Source organism: Vitis vinifera, chromosome 17 (genome assembly GCF_030704535.1).
Source record: "Vitis vinifera cultivar Pinot Noir 40024 chromosome 17, ASM3070453v1".
NCBI lineage: Eukaryota > Viridiplantae > Streptophyta > Magnoliopsida > Vitales > Vitaceae > Vitis > Vitis vinifera.
The window spans coordinates 17,737,103-17,760,966 of record NC_081821.1 but is presented as its reverse complement, the minus strand read 5'-3'; the positions used below and the strand labels follow the sequence as shown (position 1 = coordinate 17,760,966).

Here is a 23,864-nt window from a genome sequence, read left to right as displayed (position 1 = left end):
AGCAAAGCAATGGTAGGTGCTAAGACTTGATATTCCTAGGTAGAATAGACCGCCTTAGCACTAAAGGATGCCGCTCAAAATCTTCGCCCATATTTCCAGGCTCACCAAGTGACCGTACTCACAAACCAGCCACTTCGAGTTACCCTGCACAAACCAGACCTATTCGGACGAATGTTGAAATGGGCCATCGAGTTGAGTGAGTGCGAAATCAAGTATTAGCCAAGGTTATCATTGAAAGGACAAGTTATGGTCGACTTTATAGTTGAACTCCCTAAAAAACAAGCACATCTGACCGATAGCCCTGGAGAGCAATGGTGGACACTTCATGTAGACGGAGCGTCCAGAGTGTCTGAATTCGAAGTAGGTCTGATCCTACAATCACCAACTGGGGAACTGATGGAGCTATCTATCCCTCTCAACTTTTTTACCTCCAACAACGAAGCAGAATATGAAGCTTGTCCTAGTCAGGCTAAATTTTGCCCTAATGTTGGTTGCAACCAAGTTAGAAATCAAAAGCGACTCTCAGCTAATTGTTGGACAGATTCAGCGAGAATGAATGATGAACGCATGCCTCGCTACCTCGCCATGATGGAAGATCGCTTGAAAAATTTGGACAAGTAGGTCATTAAATGGGTACCACGAAAGGAGAACGTGAAGGCAGACGCACTGGCCGGAATAGATGTCACTCTCCCCATAAAAGAGGCAGTGATGCTACTCGTCTACCTCAAAGCCACACCCTCAATCACACCAGAACTAGTGTGCAGAACCAATGAAGCGAACTCAGATTGGATGCATGACATCATGAAATACCTCTAGATTGGGGAATTACCAGAAGACGAGAAACAAGCACACAGACTTCGCATACAAGCAGCACGCTTCACGTTGATTAATGACCAACTCTATAGACGAACCTTTGGAGGTCCATACCTAAAGTATTTGAGCGAACTAGAAGCCAAATATGTCTTGGCCGAACTCTATGAAGGCATATGCAGTAATTATCCAAGCGGACTAACTTTGGCACACCGCGCCTACACGCAAGGGTACTATTGGCCCACCATGAAGCAGGATGTTTAAAGCTATGTTAAGAGCAATGACTGATGGCAAACATAGTGGTGGACGAGGAAGGCAAAAAGAAACGATTGATGGCAAACGTAGTGGCAATGGATGTGCAGTGCGGGTAAGGAAACTCCAAAGTGTGAAAATGCCAAAAGGTGACCTAAAAAGTATAAAGCCCCTCTATTTATAGGGATCCAAAAACCCAAGTATTCCAAGTGACAAGCTGTTTGGAAACGTTTCCCAAAGCCAATTGAAAAGGTGCTCCGCTTGACAACCAGCCTTGATTGATGTGACTCATCATTACGGTCCCAAATGACATGTGTTCCTAAGCGCCCAAATAACCTGAGGAGACAGATAATCCGTCCTACCTCAACTCGTCGGCTACCCAATCGAATAAAAGCAGATAGATTAAAGGGTCATTGTGGGGGGTTTCCCTCCACGTGTCCTCTCCCAAATCAAAACCCCCTTGGTCCGTCCAAGGGAAGTAGATGATTCGTTTGAGATCAATTTGTTTGAACCAAAACAAACTCCATTTGGCACAAGAGGAAAGAGATTTCCTTCTTTCTGGGTGCCAAACGAAATGGACAGACCAAACCAACTAAGATTTCCAAATGGATTAACCAACATAGCCATATATTCCAAACATTGAATAGATGGATAACCACACCTAGTGCCTGAGCAATGACCTAGACAACACTTACGTCTAAAGTCAATGTCTACTAATTGCTACGCATAATCAGCAACATTGACAAATGTCAATGCATAGTCAACTACATGGTCTAAGACTCTTGCTCAATAGCCAGCAAATGGCACCAGTCAGCAGATTTTGTTTGGTATGACTACCTAATCTGCGCAGAGATGATGGAGTTGACTCTCTTACTAAGGCTTGATTTCTGCCCTAATGGCAATCATCATCACAAAAAAGGCATGAATGCACTATCAACGTTATGGACATGGTGTCATATGTTTTATAAAAACCCCTTGAGAAGCATGAGAAATGTATGCGCATACAGAGCCATTCAAAATAATTAGACCCATTCTTATTATTTTCTTACTTAAGCTTCAGAGGAGCGTGTTTGGACCACTTGTCTGGACATCCTTTTGTGCAGGAAAGAAACTCGCCTTACTCTAGAGAAGCTAGACAGACTCATATCTGGTTGGCATTGCATCAACAATCTAGATGTTTAATTAATAGTAAAATATCTAAAAAAATTTTAAGGAAATAAGTTATCAAAAACTACTCTTAAAAATACAAGATTTAATTTAAATTATGTTATCTAATATGGATTAAAATATAATTAATAAATTTTTTATATATTTAAAATAATAAATTCAACTATTCCTGTGCCTTTTAAAAAATAATGACATTGACCTATAAAATGAATCAAAAGAATTTACAATGATAAAATCAAGTTAATTGTAAGAATATAAAATAATTTAAAGAAATTAAATGGAAATCTTATATTATTATAATATATTACAATTTATTATCTATTAACACAATTATAAATTGTAGGATAACATATTTGATGTATTTATTTATAAATATTATTTATTGATGAATATCAAATTCTTAACTAAATTATTTATGAATTATGGTATTTTATATATTATTTTAATTATGTTTAAATCATTTAAAGGAAATATTGAAAGAGAAGATTCAAAAGTAGCTCAGTGTAGGATTTTTATTAGTGGTCGAGTATCACGAGTGGCTGGCCAATGTCATCCATATTCCCAAAAAGGATGGCAAAGTGAGAGTCTGTGTTGATTTTTGAGATTTTAACAAGGCCAGTCCTAAGGATGATTTTTCTCTCTCGCACATTGACAACCTAGTTGATAGTACGACAAGTCATTCGATGTTGTCCTTTATGGACGGATTTTTCGGGTATAGTCAGATCTTGATGGCTCTAGAGGACATGGAGAAGACATCCTTCATTACCGAGTGGGGTACTTATTGCTACCGAGTCATGCCATTCGGGTTGAAGAATGCAGGAGCTACCTATCAGAGAGCAGCAACTACCCTTTTCCATGACATGATGCATTGGGATGTCAAGGTTTATGTAGATGAAATGATAGTGAAATATCGAGATAGGGCAGATCACCTAGCAGCCTTGGAGAGATTTTTTGAGAGGATCAGACAGTTTAGATCGAGACTGAATCCCAAGAAGTGCATTTTTGGAGTGACTTCTGGGAAGCTGCTTGGGTATATGGTCAGTGAGAGAGATATAAAGGCAAATCCAAATAGATTAGAGCCATCCTTGACATGTCTGCGCCAAGGAATGAGAGATAGATTAGAGGCTTCTTGGGTAGACTTTAGTACATTAGCAGATTCATTGCTAGATTGACAAATATCTACGAGCCCATTTTTAGAATCTTGAGGAAGAGTCAACCTACCATTTGGGATGATTAGTGTCAGCGCGCATTTGAGAGGATCAGAGAGTACTTGTTGTCACCCCCAATCTTGGTGCCTCCTACACCAGGCCACCTTCTACTCCTATACCTGTCAATTCCAAACATAGCTTTGGGTTGCATGTTGGCTTAGCTCGATGATTCGAGCAAGGAGCGAGCTATTTATTATTTGAGTAAGATGATGTTAGATTATGAGACGAGATATGTCATGATTGAGCGTTACTGTTTGGCATTGGTTTGGGCTACTCGGAGACTGAGGCATTACATGATCGAGTATTTAGTGCACTTGATATCCTGTCTAGATCCTTTGAGATATTTGTTAGATAAGCCTGCTTTGGTTGGTCGTCGCATGCGATGGTTGGCACTTTTGACTGAGTTTGACATTCATTATGTCACTGAGAAGTCTATCAGAGGGAGTATTGTTGCAGATAACTTAGCCTCATTATCGGTTTCTGATGGTAGAGCTATTGATGATGATTTCCTAGATGAGGATGTTCCTGCTGTGACTAGTCTATCAGGTTAGCGCATGTACTTTGATGGTGCACCCAACCATTTTGGATATGAGATCAGTGTCTTGTTGATATCCCCTTATGGTGATCACATTCCTAGATCTGTTCGTTTAACATTCTCGGATCGACATCCTGTCATGAACAATATTGTTGAGTATGAGGCTTGCATCTTGGGATTAGAGACATCTCTTGAGCTTGGGATTAGACAGATAGAGGTGTTTGGTGACTCCAATCTAGTAATGAGACAGATTCAGGGCGAGTGGAAGACGAGATATGAAGCTTAGGCCTTACCATGCATACTTGGAGCTATTGGTTGGGAGATTTGATGATTTGAGATACACACATCTGCCTAAAGTGCAGAACCGATTTCCTGATGGATTAGCTACTCTAGCTTCCATGATTGATATTCATGTTGATGCCATTGTTTTCCCTTTATTGATCGAGTCTAGATATATTCCGGCCTATTGTTGCCTGATTGACGAGATAGAGTTAGATGATTGTTTGCCATGGTATCATGACATATATCACTTTTTGAGACTTGGTGCATATTCTGAGGCTGTCAAGGATAAGAGAGCATTGAGACAGTTGGCCATCTGATTCCTGATTTGTGGCGAGACATTGTATAGACGATCAACTGATGAGATGTTATTATTGTGCTTAGACCACGCCTCTGTCGATCGAGTGATGAAAGAGGTTCATGCGGGAGTCTATGGACCGCATATGGGAGGACATATGCTAGCTCGTAAGATCATGAGGACTGGGTATTTTTGGTTGACTATGGAGACAAATTGTTGCCAATTTATTCAAAGATGTCCAGAATGCCAAATTCATGGAGACCTTATTCACATACCCCCTTTAGAGTTATATGCACTGACTTCGCCATGGCCATTTTCAGTATGGGGTATAAACATTATTAGGAAGATTTCGTCGAAGTCTTTCAATGGTCATGAGTTCATCTTGGTCGCCATAGATTACTTCACCAAGTGGGTGGAGGCTGCCTCATATGCGAGATTGACGTCATTTGGAGTCGCTAGTTTTATCATATCACACATTATCTGTTGCTATGGAGTCTCTCATAAGCTGATTTCGAACAGAGGAATACATTTTAGAGTAGATGTTGACACTTTATTACTAAGATACGGGATCCAACATCATAGATCGTCTGCATACAAGCTGTAGACTAACAGAGCGGTAGAGGCTACGAATAAGAATATTAAGAGGATCTTACGGAGGATGATTGAGACTTCTGGGGATTGTTCAGAGAAGCTTCCGTTTGCATTGTGGGCTTATCGGAGTTCTTTTCACATCTCTACAGGAGCTACACCTTACTCATTGGTGTATGGTATGGAGACAGTGCTACCAATTGAGATAGAGATGGGTTTGTTGAGGGTAGCATTGGAGCAGCAGATTTCAGAGGCAGATTGGGCCCAGGTTTAATTAGACCAACTCAATCTCCTAAATGATAGGAGATTGAGGGCAACAGACCATGTTCTTGCTTATCAAAGGAAGATGACCCATGCATTCAAAAAGCGGGTCAAGCCTAGACCGCTATAGAGAGGTGACTTGGTTCTGAAAGTCATTAGGGAATTAATCAGAAATCCCAGAGGGAAGTTCAGACCCAATTGGAGCGGACCTTACTTCATTAGGGAGCTGACCCCAGAGAGCGCTGCATGGTTGATGGATGTAGAAGGAAACTGATTCTCGAAGCCAACTAATGTAGATCAGTTGAAGAAGTATTATGTTTGAGGCCATGGTCGTAGAATGGGTGGCCATCATTTCGGTTAGCCATATACCTTGTTATTCCCTTTTGACATACAAACTGTTGCCAGCCCATTGAGCCTTGCATATGCATTATAGTCTTTATTTCTTATTGTCTTACTCACTTTTTTGCATCGGGATAGGGGCCCTTTAGTGTATGCATGCATTGTTTGGGAGTTTCATGAGCCTTGGGCCTACGGGTGCATCTTTCTCTCATTATTTTTCCTACCATCACACTATTGCACTTCATCACATCTCATTGGTCGTGTTCTTCATCTCTTCTTCTTTATTTTATCTACTACTTGTTTTGCTTCATATTCTTTCCACCCTGAGTGGTGATCCTCATCAATTCATTACATAGAGAATAGTCATATCATTTCCATTATCTATCCCACAAACACTAATTCAGAGATCCTTAGTTTGAGAAGGTCATCTCGTCAGAGAGATTTTTTGTTACCTTAGCATTTGAGAGTGTGTCTATTCATTAGTGATATCATCTTTGGGGTTTATTTGTTTATGTTCAGGGTATGTGTATTTGTATATATGTAAAAAAAATGAAAGGAAAAGAAAAAAAATGATGATGAAAAGAAAAGAAAAATAAGCACATGTGTGTATGTGCATAGAATTCTCCATCATTGAGCGTGTATATTGATATCCAATGGGTCACTTCATCGAGTATGATTGTTGGTGAGAGTTCGTACGTGAGCATTTTGAGATCCTATTTTCTTTGTATTCACTTTGTCATATCTCTTTGAGAGTGAGATGAGTGACCTTTTCCTAGGGACTCTAGGTCATTGTCCTTTTCTTCATTACTTTCATTATTGATGTGACTTCACTCCATGTTTGACTTGAGTTGATTGTCACTTTTCTTCGTGTATTCATTGTTTCGTTGTCATCCTCGTCATTGCTTGTGATTCATCCCATTCGCTCCCCCCCCCCCCCTTCCCTTTGTTTTTTTCTTACACTAACATATTCCAAGTTTGATATTTCCCTTACATCATTCTTGCATATCTCGTTATCAGTTTGATTTGCTTCATCGTCTTATTATTGATACTATATTCACATTGAACACCTTTAGGTCCATGGCTCACAAGCTTTTCTATACATGTTGCATTTTATACATGAGGGCATGGGTTTTTGATCATTGGGTATTTGGGCCTAGTTTCCCTTCATTTCTATTACCTTATCACCCTAGCCTACGTTACGTATCGTGTCTTAAGGCCACCCTGAGGCCATGAGATCGAATGTCATATTCGACAGCCCCTACTTGGACAGGTATTTGAGATTGGGTTGATATTTGGATATCATCATACTTTTTCTTCTGGGAGATGCCTCTTTGACGTTCAGACCCGATTTAGTTGTGGATTTGGATGATTGGGATTACACATTTGATGATGGATGATTTGAGGTTATCCAATTTTCCAATCTACCATACATTTATGCCATACTGGGGCATATTTTCGTTTTGGTTGAGATTTGTAGATTTCCATCGATTTGCCCAATCATCCCCATTTACAAGATATACGTCGAGACAATGACCTATTTGTTATCTTATCATGATCTTCCAAGGAGTCTCTCTTGAGCCATTCAGTCAGACTCACACTTTTTAGCATTTGGATGTCATCATGTTTCTCCTTCTGGGAGACATTTCTTTGATCTATGGGTCCGATTCAGCTGTGGACATGGATGATTAGGATTACACACTTGGTGATAGATGATTTGGTGCCATCTGATTTTTTTCACCTACCACACATTTGATGCCATACTGGGGCATATTTCCGTTCTGGTTGATCTCCATTGATTTGCATGATCATCCACAGTTACAAGATACAAACCGAGCTGATGATTTGCTTTCATTTTGTCTTGATTCTCCAGTGGAACCTTTCTTGAGTCATTCAGTCAGGCTCATGCTTTCTGATATTGTCGTGATTCTTGGACGAAGTTATCCCAGGTCCATAGACTCTCATATCATCATTTTAGTGGAGTACATATCAGATCTCTTATACATCCCCATTGAGTTATTTTCGAGTTATCAGGACAGACCGGATGCCCTAGTTTCTACAATGGGGCATATTTTCCTCTTTTAGCTATGGAGATGATTATTTTCTCATAGACATGTTACAGTCTTCATTACTCGAACGAGGGATATTTCTTTGCATTACTAGTCATGGTTTTAATGATTTTGGCCGAGATGAGCCTCCAGAGGAGCATGACCTTTTGGGTTTTGATTGCCCCATTATCCATGACTTTTCAGGAGATTTTTGTGTTGAGGTCGCAGTAGTTACCCCGACAGACTATTCTCTTGAGACTTCCCATTGGATCATTCATTTGAGATGACGATGGATTCCTCCAGTAGAGCATTTTGAGTTAGAGACGTTCGACTTATTGTGGCATTTCGTTAGGCCTCGCGATTTAGTCAGATAGGTTGTGAAGCCATATTTATAGTCGATTTGACCATTCCAACTCACTAGTGGAGCATCTTTTAAGACTTAGTAGGCCTTTTTCATACCTTTCTAGTGGATTGAGACTTGTGGCGACATGCTACATTGAGGCATATTTCCCCTCTCGTCATTTCCTTGTAGATCGACGTTCAAAGCCATCATATCTTTTCAATTACGACATTCAGAGTTGTCATTCACAGTTTGGCATTCAAAGCCACCTTCTTCTTAGTATTGGCATTTAGAGCCTTCATCTACTTCAGTTAGGCATTCAGAGCCACCATATCTTTTTAGTTTGGGCGTTTAGAGCCACCATCTCTTTTCAGTTTGGAGTTCAAAGCCACCATCAGTTCTAAGTTTTGACGTTCAGAGCAACCATCTCCTTACAGCTCAACGTTCAAAACCATCATCACTTCTCAGTTACGACGTTCAAAGTTGTCTTTCTCAGTTTGACATTTAGAGATGTCAGTTCTCAGTTATGGCATTCAAAGCCTTCACTTTCTTCAGTTTGGTGTTTCAGAGCTGCATCTTTAGTTTAGCGTTCAAAGTCACTATCTCTTCATAGTTTGACGTTCAGAGCCTTCATCTTCTTCTGTTTGGCATTCAAAGCCACATCTCTAGCTTGGCGTTCAGAGCCACCATCTCTTCACAATTTGGGCATGTAGAGCCACCATCTCTTTTCAATTTGGCGTTCAGAGCCACCATCAGTTCTTAGTTTCAGAGTTTAGAGTCACCATCTCCTTATAGCTCGACGTTCAGAGCCATCATCGCTTCTCAGTTACGACATTCAGAGTTGTCTTTCTCAGTTTGACATTCAGAGATGTTAGTTCTTAGTTATGGCGTTCAGAGCCTTCACCTTCTTCAATTTGGTGTTCAGAGTCGCTTCTTTAGTTTGGCGTTCAGAGTTACTATCTCTTCACAGTTTGACATTCAAAGCCTTCATCTTCTTTAGTTTGGCATTCAGAGCCGCATCTCTAGCTTGGCATTCAAAGTCACTATCCCTTCACAGTTTGGCATTCAGAGCCGCATCTCCATCTTGGCATTTAGAGCCACCATCTCTTCATAGTTTGGGCATTTAAAGCCACCATCTCTTTTTAGTTTGGTGTTCAGAGCCACCATCAGTTCTCAATTTCGGCATTCAAAGCCACCATCTCCTTACAACTTTGTGTTCAGAGCCATCATCGTTTCTCGATTACGACGTTCAGAGTCATCTTTCTCAATTTGACATTCAAAGATGTCAGTCCTCAATTATGGTGTTCAGAGTCTTCATCTTCTTCAGTTTGGCGTTCAGAGCCACATCTTTAGTTTAGTGTTTAGAGTTACTATCTCTTCACAGTTTGACGTTCAGAGCCTTCATCTTCTTCAGTTTGGCGTTCAGAGCCGCATCTCTAACTTGGCATTCAGAGTCACTATCCCTTCACAATTTGACTTTTAGAGCCTTCATCTTCTTCAGTTTGGCGTTCAAAGCTGCCATATCTTCTCAATTTAGCCTTCAAAGCCATGTTTTCAGTTTGGCGTTCAGAGCCACCATCCCTTCTCAATTTGGGCGTTCAGAGCCACCATCTCTTTCCAATTTGGCGTTCAGAGTCACTGTCTCTTTGCAGTTTGGCGTTTAGAGCCATCATCCTATCATGATCGGCATTCGTTGCCATCTTTTCGGCATTCAGAGCCACATTCTTAGCGTTCAGAGTCGTCATTCATTCCTGGAGTTTAGAGTCATCATATCTTAAGTTCGGTGTTCAGAGCCACATTCCTAGCATTTAGGGTTGTCATTTTGTTTTAGTTTAGCGTTCAAAGTCATTCTTACCATTCAAAGCCACTTTCATCAGTTTTAGGTGTTCAGAGCCATGTCTTCAGTTTGGAATTTAGGACCACATCTTCAGTTTGGCATTCAGAACCGCATTTTTATTTTGGCCTTTAGAGTCACCATCTACTTTTAGGTTGGCATTCAGAGCCACCATCTCTTCTCAGTTTTGGCGTTTGGTGCCATCATCTTCCTTTAGTTTTGACATTCAGAGCCGTTGTGCATACCCATTTTGGCATTTAGAGTCACCATTTTTCCTCCCTTTTGGCATTCAAAGTCATTCTTCATCAACCTTATCATTCAGAGTCATAGCTCCCGGCATCCATATTCACTGGCATTGCACATCTTGCCTTCACGATTTTACATTCGTCCTCATTTTCCTCACCTCGTTACCTTGTGCTTATCGCTTGTTCATCTTGCTCTTCTAGACTTCCCCTTCCCTTACACATGACATAGTCCTTTGAGTTCATGACACATATTTCGGTCATGTGGTTGGGCACCTTGCACTTAGCATTCTCATGTAGTTCACATAGGGCAGTCCCATTTGGACGCATTCTTTCATGTACTCCAAGGTGGTTCGACCGTTACTCATCTTTGACATCGATTTTCAAGTCACTTTTGGAGGCACTCTAAGAGCTACCTCTCTCTTAGGATTTTAGAGCCTTGAGTGAGCTTATTCTCTATTTATGTACCTTTAGGGGTCTTTCTTTTTATTCGGTAGAGTTCACTTCATTTCACTCACTTCTCATACTTTCTTTTCACTCAAGTGTTCATGTTCCTCACACTCATGAACTCTACCGAAGAGAGGCATATTTGTAGACCCCCCAATGGACCAAAGGCTTTTTCTTTTTTTACCACCCCTCATTGAGACCGGGTAAATTAGGCATTTCGTTTGGAGGAGTAGCTGGTAGAGGGGGTGACTGGAATGAGATAGAGGAATGATGATCTGAGTAGGGGCAGGGAACCAGTGGAGGCTTGTAGGAGGAGGTCTGAAGACGAGATGTGTGAGGGGGCTGGGGAGTAGGTGAGGTTGGACTCAGAAGAAAGATATAGGGTGAACTGTTTGAAGGAAGCAATGAGAGCTTTTTTTGAAAGGGAGGGGGGTCTGCAAATATTCTGGAGAAATGAGCATTTCAGGTATGGTTTCTTTGTGCATTTCTTATTCATTCTTCCTCATTATCACTATTTTTTTTTATCATCTCTTCCTAGCGCTCGAGCGTCGTTAGTTTATTTTGTTGTGCATTGAGCTATGTTGAATCCAAGTTTACTTTCATGCTTGCTCTATTTTGGTTGTTCCCTGGTTTTTGGGCTTCTCTCTAAGCTTTAACAGGAGTGAGAGAGAGAGAGAGTGGTGAGGAGAGCTCCTTCTGATTGCCAAGAGCTCCTTCCCTTTCGTAGTATCATTATTCGATTTTGATTTAGTTCAGTTTTTTTTTATCATTTATGGAAATTTTAGATTCTCAAATCTATAAATTTGTTTTTTTTTTCTTAATGTTTTTCATTGTGGTAATCATCACTTTTTGATCAGGAGATGATCATTGGGAAAATATTTTCCTATATTTTCTCGTCTTAGAAGTTTTTTTTTTTCTTGAGAAAGTTTTTGGTTTTCTTTTTCTTCTTCTCTTCTTCTCTTGTTTCGGATCTAAGCTGAGAGGGAAGAGATGTAAGAAATTTGTTTATGGGGTTACCATTTTCTTTGAGTCCAAGGTAGTTGTGGATCTATAGATCTGAATGACTAGTTTCAAAGGATCTTTTGGGAGATCAAGTGAGATATCCAGAATTTTTGCTCGGGATCTTGGTTTTATAAGAAAAAAAAACTTTGTTTAATCAAGTGTGAGAATTCAAAACTAGATCTTGGCTGTTTATCTGGAAGGTTGTGGACTTTTGGATTAGCTTAGAGCTAGATTTACTGTATCTGTAGTTTTATTGTGTGCTTTTGAAGAATGAATTATTTTCCTGATGAGGTTTTGGAGCATGTGTTCGACTTCTTGACATGGCATCGAGACCGCAATGCAGTGTCTCTGGTGTGCTAGTCATGGTTTAAGGTGGAGAAATCTAAGGAGGATTTCAGTCACCAGTTTGTTTAGTTCGAGGAGAACCGCTGGTTTTGGAGAGTTTCGGAAGACTATTGGGTTGAAAGTGGTGGATGAGATGATGGAAAAGAAAGGGGAGGTGAAGGTGAAGAAGATGTTCCATTTCGGGTCTTTGGACTATGTGATGATGAGTGTGTTTGGAAGGAGCTACGACTTTGGAGAAGGTGTTTGAGGTGATGCTGTTAGGCTGCAGTGATTGCTTAGGTTTCTGGGTTAGCTCTTTTGGTCCACGTGTTTGTTACTTGGCTCTTGGTTTATAAGCTCAAGGTTGGTTTTGTTGGGATTGCAATTACTTTTGGTTTCTCTTGGGATGGTTGTTTCATTTCAGGCATCAAAGGTTACCTGGACTGGAATGCTAAATTGAATTCTTGTTCGAACTTTACTATTGGCAATCATGATAGTCAGATGTGATTGGGAAAAACAATGCAAATGCAGTAGCCATGCCATCTTTTTATTCATTTTTTTTTAACTTTTAATGCTAAAAGCTTTATTTCTTTATTTATTTTGTTTATTATTTTTTTATTCTCAAATAACTCTTTAAAACCTCCTAAAATTCCAAAGTTCCAAGTTTATTTATCTACTCATTTATCTATTCCTTTTTTAAAAAAAATATATCATTTTCAAAATAATCTTGTAAAATTTGATTTTAAATTTAGTTTACAAAACTCCAATTCTTAAATTCAATTTTCCAAAACTACAATTTTTTAGATTTAATTCTTCAAAATTCAATTCTCGAAATAATTTTCTAAAATTCTAATTTTAAATTTAATTTCCCAAGATTCAAATTTTTAAATTTAATTTTCCAAAACTTCCTCAATTCCGAATTTAATTTTTAAAATGTCACCTTCAAATAAATTTTCGAAACTCCAATTCCTTTCAAATCAAATTTTCAAAAATTTCATTCCCAAATAATTCTTCAAAATTTTCTTTTCTTAAATTTAATTTTCAAATTTCCAGTTTCAAATAATTTTTCAAAATTCCGATCCTCAAATTTAATTTTTTAAAAACTCACATTTTTAAATAGTTCTTCAAAATTCCAATTTCCAAATTCAATTTCCAATTTCCAAAATTCCAATTTTCACATTTATTTATTTAATCATTATTATTTTCATTATTATTATTATTCTATTCTATTCTATTCTATTTATTTATTTATTTTTAAAAATTCCATATTTAAACAATTCTTCAAATTTTCGATTTCCAAATTCAATTTTCAATTTCCAAAATTCCAATTTTAGCATTTATTTATTTAATCATTATGATTTTTGTTATTATTATTATTATTATTATTATTTATTTATTCATTTATTTTTTTAAATTCCATCTTTAAATAAATCTTCAAAATTCTGATTTCCAAATTTAATTTCCAATTTCAAAAATTCCAATTTCAAAAATTCCAATTTTCACGTTTATTTATTTAATCATTATTATTTTCGTTATTATCATTATTCAATTTATTTATTCATTTATTTATTTTTTAAAATTCCATCTTTAAATAATTTTGAAAATTCTAATTTCTTTCAAAATTTAATTTCCAACATTCTAATTCTTAAATTTAATTTTCAAAATTCCAATTGTCAAATAATTTTCAAAATTGCAATTTCTTTCAAATTTAATTTCCAAAACTCCAATTCTTAAACTTAATTTTCAAAACTCCAATTTTCAAATAATTTTCGAGACTTCAATTTTCAAATAAATTTCAAAACTTCAGTTTTCTTTCAAATAGTTTTAATTCCACTCCATTTTTCAAATATTTTTTTAATTCACAAATTTTCTTTTATTTGCAAATAATCTTTCGTTTTCTTTGATTTTTTTAATAAGCATGAATAAATTTTTCATAATTCCAAAATAATGGAATTTGTGATATGAATTCATACAAAATAAATTGGGCTTTGGTGGGGGCCCACATATGAGTTTTCTCTTTTGATTGTCAAATGTTATGCTTAATGAATATTGCTCGATCTTTGTCTTGCTCTTTGATATGCATGTGATAATTTTATACTTGAGCTAACCTTATTTCCATGATAGCGCATTATTACTTGTTGCTAAGGTACGTTCTCAATCCTATTTCATTTATTTGTTCGTTATCATGCTCGATTCGTTTTATTATTTGATCATTTCATTGGTATCCATTAATTTCCTTATCAATTGCCACACTTGTTTCACCTTATTTAGTAGAGACCCATTTTTAGGAGCTTAGAGGGGTACTACGGTCTTTACCGTACCTTCCCAATAAGTAACTTGATCCCCGAACTCAAGTTTGGTTTTTCATAGACCATCTTTTCCAAATAAGGAGTCACACTTAGGGTTTTCTTTCTTATTTTGTTTTCCCTTAAAAAATAAAACAAAAATAAGTGGTGACTCTAAGTCTTCTTCTAAAAATCAATTTTTTACTAAATAAATAAAAAAACGAGTTTCGCCATCGAGTGGGAACGCATCGAGCCAAAATACGGGGTCTATAGATATCTATTGATCCAAAGTCTGTTTCGAAGTAGGGAATGATCTCCAATCACTTCTCAAAGATCCCTAAAGGAATAAACAAACCATGGATAATAAGATAGAGGTTTTACTAGCTCAAGGATTGGATGTACCAAATTTTTTTGGATGTATCAAAGGGGCCAAAGTTCGTTTCGAAGTGGGAAACGACCTCCAATCACTTTCTAAGGTTGTCCAAAGAAATAAATGAACCATGGGAAGGAAGTTAGGTATCCCGTTAGCTCAAGGATTTGATGTATCAAATTTTCTTAAGAATGTACCTACAGTTCCAAAGTCTGTTTCAGAGTAGGGCACAACCTCCAATCACTTTCCAAAGATCCTTAAAGGAATTAACGGACCACGAGTAATAAGATAGGGGTTCTGGTAGCTCAAGGATTAAAAGTACCAAATTTTTGGTATAGAGATTCAATTGGTACCATTTTATAATGCATATTGAAATTTATGTGAATGAAACAAAATATACTTGCTAGTTTCCTGTAATGAGCTAAATAAAAAAAGTAGTTAAAAATAAAAAGATAATATAAAATAAAATGATAATATAGATTTAAAATTAAAAAAATTAAAAATGAACAATTAATTTTTTTTTAAATGATTAATATTTAAAAAAAAAACTTCTTTCAAAAAAATCTATGATTTTAAATCAACAATGAATCATTTCCATCACTTATTTCATATGAACGTCAAGGACCAACCTTTCAAGCTATCAACATGCCTCCATTTGCCTTACTACCCAACCCACACCTCAAATCTAGTCATCCTAAAGGCATGCCTCTGACAGAGAGTCATGCCTATCTTTTTCCTACTGCACATAGCTTAACAAAAATAAGTTTTTCACCCACATTTATGCATCTTTCATGAAGGTTGTGCTCTTAGGTTGACTAGTGCACATAGCCTACTAATATAATGATTTCAGCAATAGGCATGCCTCTAAAATCAAGGGTGTGCCCCTAGTTTGCATACTGCATATAGTATACCAAAATAATGTTATCATACTCATGGGCATGCCTATGCAATGAAGGGTGCACCCCTACTTTGCCTTCTGCATGTAGCGTAGTAATATAATGTCATTCACACATAAGCATGCCTTTCAAATGGAAGGTGTGCCCTTAGATTGCCTTCTGCACATAACATACCAAACTAATGTTATTGTATAAAAAAAATTCCATTGATTCTAAGGGTACAACGTAAATGTTCGAATGCCTTCCCATGGTGTTAATGGGTCAACCTCCCTTTTACCGACTCTTCACATAACACAAAGTCAATCCCCACCTCAAGGATTTGGTACACTCTTCACAAAATTTGGTATATTCTTCACTAAATTTGGTACATCTGATCCTATTGCTTCTGGAACCCCCATCTGAACATGAATGGTCCATGATTTCATTTTGGAACCTATAAGAAAGTGATTAGGGTCGATCCTTACCTCGGAACGCACTTTGGAACCCTTGGTACATCCTTCAAAAAATTTGGTATGTCTTTCACAAAATTTGGTACATCCTTCATTAAATTTGATACATCCGATCCTATTGCTTCGGGTTCCCCATCTGAATATGGATGGTCCATGATTTCATTTTGGAACCCATAAGGAAGTGATTGGGGGTCAATCCCCACCTCAGAATGCACTTTGGAACCATTGGTACATCCTTCACAAAATTTGGTACATCTGATCCTATTGCTTATGGGTTCCCCATCTGAACATCGATGGTCTATGATTTCATTTTGGAACCCATAAGGAAGTGATTAGGGGTCGATCCTCATCTCGAAATGCAGTTTGGAACCCTTGGTACATTCTTCATTATATTTGGTACATCTGATCCTATTGTTTCTAGGACCCCCATCTGAACATGGATGGTCCATAATTTCATTTTGGAACCTATAAGGAAGTGATTGGGGGTCGATCCCCACCTCAGAATGCACTTTGGAATGCTTGGTACATCTTTCACAAAATTTGGTACATCTTTCATTAAATTTGGTACATCCGATCTTATTGTTTTCGGGACCCCCATCTGAACTTAGATGGTCCATGATTTCATTTTGGAACCCATAAGGAAGTGATTAGGGGTCGATCCCCACCTTAGAACACACTTTGAAACGCTTGGTACATCATTCACAAATTTTGGTACATCCGATCTTATTGCTTTCGGGACCCCCATTTAAACATGGATGGTCCATGATTTCATTTTGGAACCCATAAGGACGTGATTGGGGGCCAATCCCCACCTCAGAACGCAGTTTGGAACCCTTGGTACATCCTTCACAAAATTTGGTACATCCTTCATTAAATTTGGTACATCCGATCCTATTGCTTCCGGGTCCCCTATCTGAACATAGATGGTCCATAATTTCATTTTGGAACCCATAAGAAAGTGATTGGGGGTCGATCCCCACCTCGGAACGTATTTTGGAACCCTTGGTACATCCTTCACAAAATTTGATACATCCTTCATAAAATTTGGTACATCTGATCCTATTGCTTCCGGGTCTCCCATATGAACATTGAAGGTCCATGATTTCATTTTGGAACCCATAAGGAAGTGATTGGGGGCCGATCCTTACCTCAGAACGCAGTTTGGAACCTTTGGTAAATCCTTCACAAAATTTTGTACATCCTTCATTAAATTTGGTACATCCGATCCTATTGTTTCCAAGTCCCCCATCTGAACATGGATGGTCCATGATTTCATTTTGGAACCCATAAGGAAGTGATTGGGGGCCGATCCCTACCTCGGAAAGCACTTTGGAACCCTTGATACATCCTTCACAAAATTTGGTACATCTTTCATTAAATTTGGTACATCCGATCCTATTACTTTCGGGACCCCCATCTGAATATGGATGGTCCATGATTTCATTTTGGAACCCATAAGGAAGTGATTGGGGGCCGATCCCCACCTCGGAATGCATTTTGGAACCCTTGGTACATCCTTCACAAAATTTGGTACATCTTATCCTATTGCTTCTGGGTTCCCCATTTGAACATCGATGGTCTATGATTTCATTTTGGAACCCATAAGGAAGTGATTAGGGGTCGATCCTCATCTCGAAATGCAGTTTGGAACCTATAAGGAAGTGATTGGGGGTCAATCCCCACCTCAGAATGCACTTTGGAATGCTTGGTACATCTTTCACAAAATTTGGTACATCTTTCATTAAATTTGGTTCATCTGATCCTATTGTTTCCGGGTCCCCCATCTGAACATGGATGGTACATGATTTCATTTTGGAACCCATAAGGAAATGATTAGGGGCTGATCCCCACCTTGGAATGCAATTTGGAACCTTTGGTACATCCTTCACAAAATTTGGTACATCCATCATAATGTACCAAAATTTGTGAAGGATGTACCAAATTTTGCAAAGGATGTACCAAATTTTGTAAAAGATGTACCAATTTTGTAAATAATGTACCAATGTTGCGAAAGTCCGTTATGAGGTGGGAAACGACCTTCAATAACTTCCCAAGGGTCTCCAAAGGAAGAAATGGGCTATGGAAATGGAGATAAGTGTCCCATTAGCTCAAGGATTGGATGTATCAAATTTTCTCAATGATGTACCTAGGGTTCCAAAGTCTATTTCGGAGTAGGGAACGATTTCCAATCACTTCCCAAAGATCCCTAAAGGAATAAACGGACCATGGGTAATAAGATAGAGGTTTCAATAGCTCAAGTATGTACCAAATATTTTTAAGGATGTACCAAATTTTGTAAAGGATGTACCAAAAGTGCCAAAGTTTGTTCCGATGTGGGGAATAACTTTCAATCACTACCTGAGGGTCCTCAAAGGATAATATGAACCATGGGAAGATAGATAGGGGTCTCGATAGCCCGAGGATTGGATGTACCAAAATTTCTTAACGATGTATCAAATTTCCTTAAGTTTGTTTTGGAGTATGGAACGACCTCTAATTACTTCCTAAAGATCCCTAAAAAAATAAACGATCACAGGTAATAATATAGAGGTCATGGTAGCTCATGGATTGGATGTACAAAATTGTTTTTAGGATGTGCCAAATTTTATGAAATATGTACTAAATTTTGTAAATGATGTACCAAATTGTCTTTAGGATGTACCTTGGGTTCCAATGTCCGTTTAGGGTGGGGAATAACCTCTAATTCCTTCTTAAGGGTCCCCAAAGGAATATATGAACCATGAAAATGAAAATAGAGGTCTTGGTTCCTCTAAGAATGGATATACCTAGGATCCCAAAGTTCTTTTTGGGGTGGGCAAAGACCTCCAATTACTTATCGAGGGTCTTAAAAGAATATATACACCATGATAAGTATGATAGTGTTTTCGGTTCTGCTAAGCATTAATTTACTTTTTTTTTTTTTTTTTTTTAAGGATATACCTATTTTTTATAAAATTAATATAAAAGGTTACATACATTTTTTTTTATGAAAAATATATTTTCTTTTATATTTTATTTTAATTAAAAACTAAAGATTTTAACCCAAAAAAAAGCTAGATCCACAATCAAGTTAAAATCATAAGAAAAATGATAAAAGCACCATCACTTATTGTGATTTTGATATGATAAATTTAAAATAAAAATTAAAAGAAAAATAATGTAAATAATAAAATAGTATTACAAAGATATTTTTACTTTTACATGTGATATGATTTACAAAATAAATAAATCTTTTGTTTAATATTAATATTAAAAATCTTATATCATAAACTTTTAAATAATAAAATAGAATTTTTAAATTTAAACCTTAATTTATAAAATTTATTATTATAATTAATATTTAAAATCATAGAATATATTATTTGTAGGATAATATTTTCATTTTTGTCCATTATATATTTTGTTTTTATTTAATTTTTTATATTAATTATTTATTATATATTATCATTTTAAGTTTAATATGTCAAAAAAATAATTAAAATCAATAAATATAGACAAATTAGAGAGTAAAAATAAATTAAAATTAAAGGAGCTTATGAGAAAATGCATGAGCATATTAAAAAGAATATAAAGGAAAAAAGGAAAAATAATAATAAAAACTATAATAGGTGACAATGGATTATGGTGATAGGAGAGGAAAAAAAAAGTGGAAACGTGACATGTGGTAAGAAAGATATATTGATGTGAGAAAAATAATAAAAATAAATGACACATGTACTTGTTAATAGGTGGTATTAAATTGATGTGTACTTTGTCCTTTACTTTTGAGGGTAATTATGAAACAAATTTGAAAACACTATTGGAGTGCATGAATAAACAATTTTTTTTCCCCATTTTACACCAAAATTAAAAAGAAAAAAAGTAAAATTCCAAAATCTCATATTTTTTGTAGTTGGTGTATGGTTTAGATGATTTTCTCAAAGCTAATCTTCTCGAGACTCTAGTAGTCGATACCCCTCCTTTTCCTCTCCCATCTTTCCTCAAAGTTGATTGCCTACACAATCAAGTTGTGCCAGACTACCCACACAATCAGGGTGCGATACGCTAGTCCAATAGGATCGAGGTAGATGATTGTAAGGGATCAAGGTTAGGAATGGCAACGGGACGGGTTCGGGACGGGTCGCCCCGATCCCAACCCTGCCCCGTTTATTAAAAACAATTCCCATCCTCGTTCCCGTTTAAAAAATTAAACAGGGCGGGGCGGGTATGGGAAATTCTCATCCCTGTTTAGCTTTTTTTTTAAAAAAAAAATTACTTTTAAAATTTTTAATTACATTAAAATAAATATATTTTATAAATAATAAAATTATTATATTTTTTATAACTTATTTTATTAAAATAATTTATTATTATCTATATATTAAAAATAGTAAAATAAAATTTTAAATGAAATTAATTTTAAATTTTAAATTAAATTTAATTTTAAAATTAATTTTATATGTAAACGGGGCGGGAGAGGACGAGATGGGGCAATACCCGAACCTGCCCTGAACCCGCCCCGGGTTTAAAAAAAAAAAATCTCATACCCGTCCTAAACATGTTTATTAAATTTAAACCCCGTCCCATTAAGGGCAGGACGGGTACCCAAAAAAACCCGCCTCATTGCCATCCCTAATCAAGGTAGAAGATTATAAGGGGTTGAAGTTTTTTATCTTTGTGGATTAAAAATGAGAGTGTTAGGTTCTACCCAATTTGGTTCTTTCTTTCCTTTCTCCTTCTTATTTTCAAATAATTTAATTATTTATAGAGAATGGTGGATAAAAAAATAAATTGATTTTCAATTTGGTTATTTTCCAATTAATTATGACACATGTTATAAAATTGGGCTCATCTTTTTTTTTTTTTAAAATCACTTTTAAAAATTAAAATAATCATTTAAAGTGATTTTTGTACTACCATTTAGTAGTTGCTTCTTCCAAAATTTACTTTTTTTTTATTATTCATTGAAAATATATAATTTTAATAAAATCACAGAAAATCGTAATGAAAAAAAAAAAATCTAGAAAAGTTAAAAATAAATAACTAAATAAAGCTTGCTAGCCCTAGTCAGTTTTACATAACGGTGAGGGCCAGCATGAGGTCCACACATGCTTCGCTCAACTGGTGTCTCCCAATTCTGGGCCAAAACGACGTCGTCCCCACTGAAAACGACGTCGTTCAGGCTCATCTTCACCAACTCCACCCATGACGAAGATCTCTACGCCACTTTGCTCCGCAGATTCGCCGAAACCAGAGACTCCCAGCATGGCCGGGCACTCCACGCCAAGCTCATCAAAGGGCCTCTTCACAATTCTCTCTTCCTCAACAACCACATCCTCAACATGTACGCCAAATGCGGTCACTTGCCCCATGCGCACAAGCTGTTCGATCATTTTCCGCACAGAAATGCTGTGTCGTGGTCCGTCCTCATTGCGGGCTTTGTCCAGCACAACCGGCCCAGCTGCGCGCTGGTGCTATTCTCACAAATGCACGCTGCTGGAGTCAATATCAACGAGTTTACCTTGGTCAGCGCACTACACGCATGCTCATTGTATGATAATGATAGTGATAATAATGAAGGATATTACTATTCTTACTATCTGAGTCGTTTGTATCAAGTGTACGCCTTTGTTGTTCGGTTGGGATTTGAGTGGAATGTATTCTTGATGAACGTGTTTATGACAGCATTGATAAGAAGTAGGAAGTTGGCGGAGGCGTTGGAAGTTTTTGAGGCGTGTAGGGGCAAGGATGTTGTGTCGTGGAACGCAGTGATGGCGGGGTTGGTGCAGTTTTGTTGTGGGGAAGTGCCAGGGTTTTGGAGGAGGATGTGCTGTGAGGGAGTGAAGCCTGATAACTTCGCCTTTTCAGGAGTTCTTTCTGGGTTGGCTGCTCTTGGTGATGGTGGAATGGGGGTGCAAGTGCATGGACAGCTTGTGAAGTGTGGGCATGGAGGCGAGGTTTGCATTGGGAATTCGCTGGTTGATATGTATTTGAAGTGTGGAAGTTTGGAGAATGGCATCAAGGCTTTTGAGGAAATGGTGGAGCGCGATGTCTGTACTTGGAATCAGATGGCTGCAGGGTGCCTGAACTGTGGGAAACCGGGTAGAGCGCTTGAGTTGATTGAGGAAATGAGGAGAAGCGGTGTGAGAATGAACAAGTTCACCCTTGCCACTGCCCTTACTGCCTGTGCCAACTTGGCTTCCTTGGAGGAGGGGAAGAAAGCCCATGGATTAAGAATTAAGCTCGGGAATGATGTTGATGTCTGCGTGGATAATGCCTTGCTTGACATGTATGCCAAGTGTGGATCCATGGGTGATGCCCTGAAGGTCTTTGGGACAGTGGAGGCTCGTTCAGTTGTTTCATGGACAACCATGATCATGGGGTTTGCGCAAAATGGCCAAGCAAGGAAAGCACTTGAGATTTTTGAACAGATGAGAGCTGAGGGCAAAGCACCAAACTACATCACCTTCATTTGCGTGCTCTACGCATGTAGCCAAGGAGGGTTGATTAATGAAGGGTGGGAATATTTCTTGTCCATGGACCGGGACCATGGAATATCACCTGGAGAAGATCACTATGCATGTATGGTTGATATGCTTGGGCGAGCAGGACACATTAAAGAAGCACGTGAGCTAATAAGGAGGATGCCATTTCAGGCTAGTGTGCTAGTGTGGCAGACTCTGCTAGGAGCTTGCCGGGTTCATGGCGATGTGGAAACAGGATTACTTGCAGCAAAGCAGGCGTTGAGCTTGGACAAACACGATTCTTCAACTTATGTGGTATTATCAAACATGTTTGCTGACGGACGGAATTGGAAAGGTGTTGGTAGTTTGAGGGAACTGATGGAAACTAGAGATGTAAAGAAAATGCCCGGTTCAAGTTGGATTCAGCTAAACAAAAGGTAAGAGTATGCACAAGAGTTCATGATTGTCGATCACTTTTAAATTAGAATTTAGTTCATTATTTTAACCAGGCAACTTTAGAAAAGTTTGTTCTTTAAAGAGTTTTTACACTTTGCTTTAGACTTTGATGGTAGTGATGGATGAATAGGTATCCTAGTTCATTATAATAAGCAATTTGGACTATTCTTGAGGTAGGTACTGTCTTAGGGTAAAATATTTAGATGATGCATGTTAGGTTGTATTTGGGAATGATTATGATAAAAATGTTTTTTTAACCTAAAGCAATTTAGAGTTCATTTGATAGCGTTTTTATTTAAAGTATTTTTAGTGAAAGTATTTTCTCTAAAAGTGTTTTTGAGAGAAATATCTATCAAGTGCTTCTCCACGAAGTATTTGCGAGTAATTTTTTAACTTTTTAATGTGCTCCCTAAATTTTCTCCAATGTCTAATTTTTCTTTAAAAACATTTTTTGTATTAGACATATAAAAGTACCATCAAATGGACTCTTTGGGAATGCTTTTATCATAATCGCCTTTCTGAAGAATCAGTTTAATGTTTAGATCTAGATGAGCATTTATAAAATTATAATCTTATAACCTTCATGAAATGACAAAGTCATCCATTCATCTAGTTAAGAAATCCTTCCAAAAATCTAGTAAACAAATACCAGTGTTTTTATGATAAGCTATTTTGTGTAACATTTTTTTTAAAAAGCTTTTAGTGTATAAAAGATCAATCTAAATAGTGGGATCCTTTTTAGCTCATTTTAGCTTTGTTATAAATAGTCTATCAACTCTCTTCACCTATGTTTGGTTTCAAGAAAGTACTAAAGAAAAGAAAAATAATATTAAAAAAATAATTTTTTATGTTTAATCTATTATAAAAAATATAAAAGAAAATCAAATATAGTTAAAATTAATTAAAAATTTTATATATTTGAAAATTATTTAATCTTTATACGAAGAAAGAAAAATTAGTAAAATAAATTTGAAGAAATATGTAAAAATAATTT

The 23,864-nt window shown here is 37.1% G+C and overlaps 1 protein-coding gene across 1 annotated transcript; it reads left to right on the top strand.

Annotated features, from left to right (window-relative positions):
- The first annotated feature begins 21,033 nt into the window (after positions 1-21,033).
- Positions 21,034-23,135, top strand: LOC100261478 (putative pentatricopeptide repeat-containing protein At5g09950). The gene has a single exon (XM_002267741.4). The coding sequence runs from the start codon at positions 21,059-21,061 to the stop codon at positions 22,853-22,855; it is 1,797 nt and encodes a 598-aa protein (XP_002267777.1). The 5' UTR covers positions 21,034-21,058; the 3' UTR covers positions 22,856-23,135.
- The last annotated feature ends 729 nt before the right edge of the window (positions 23,136-23,864 follow it).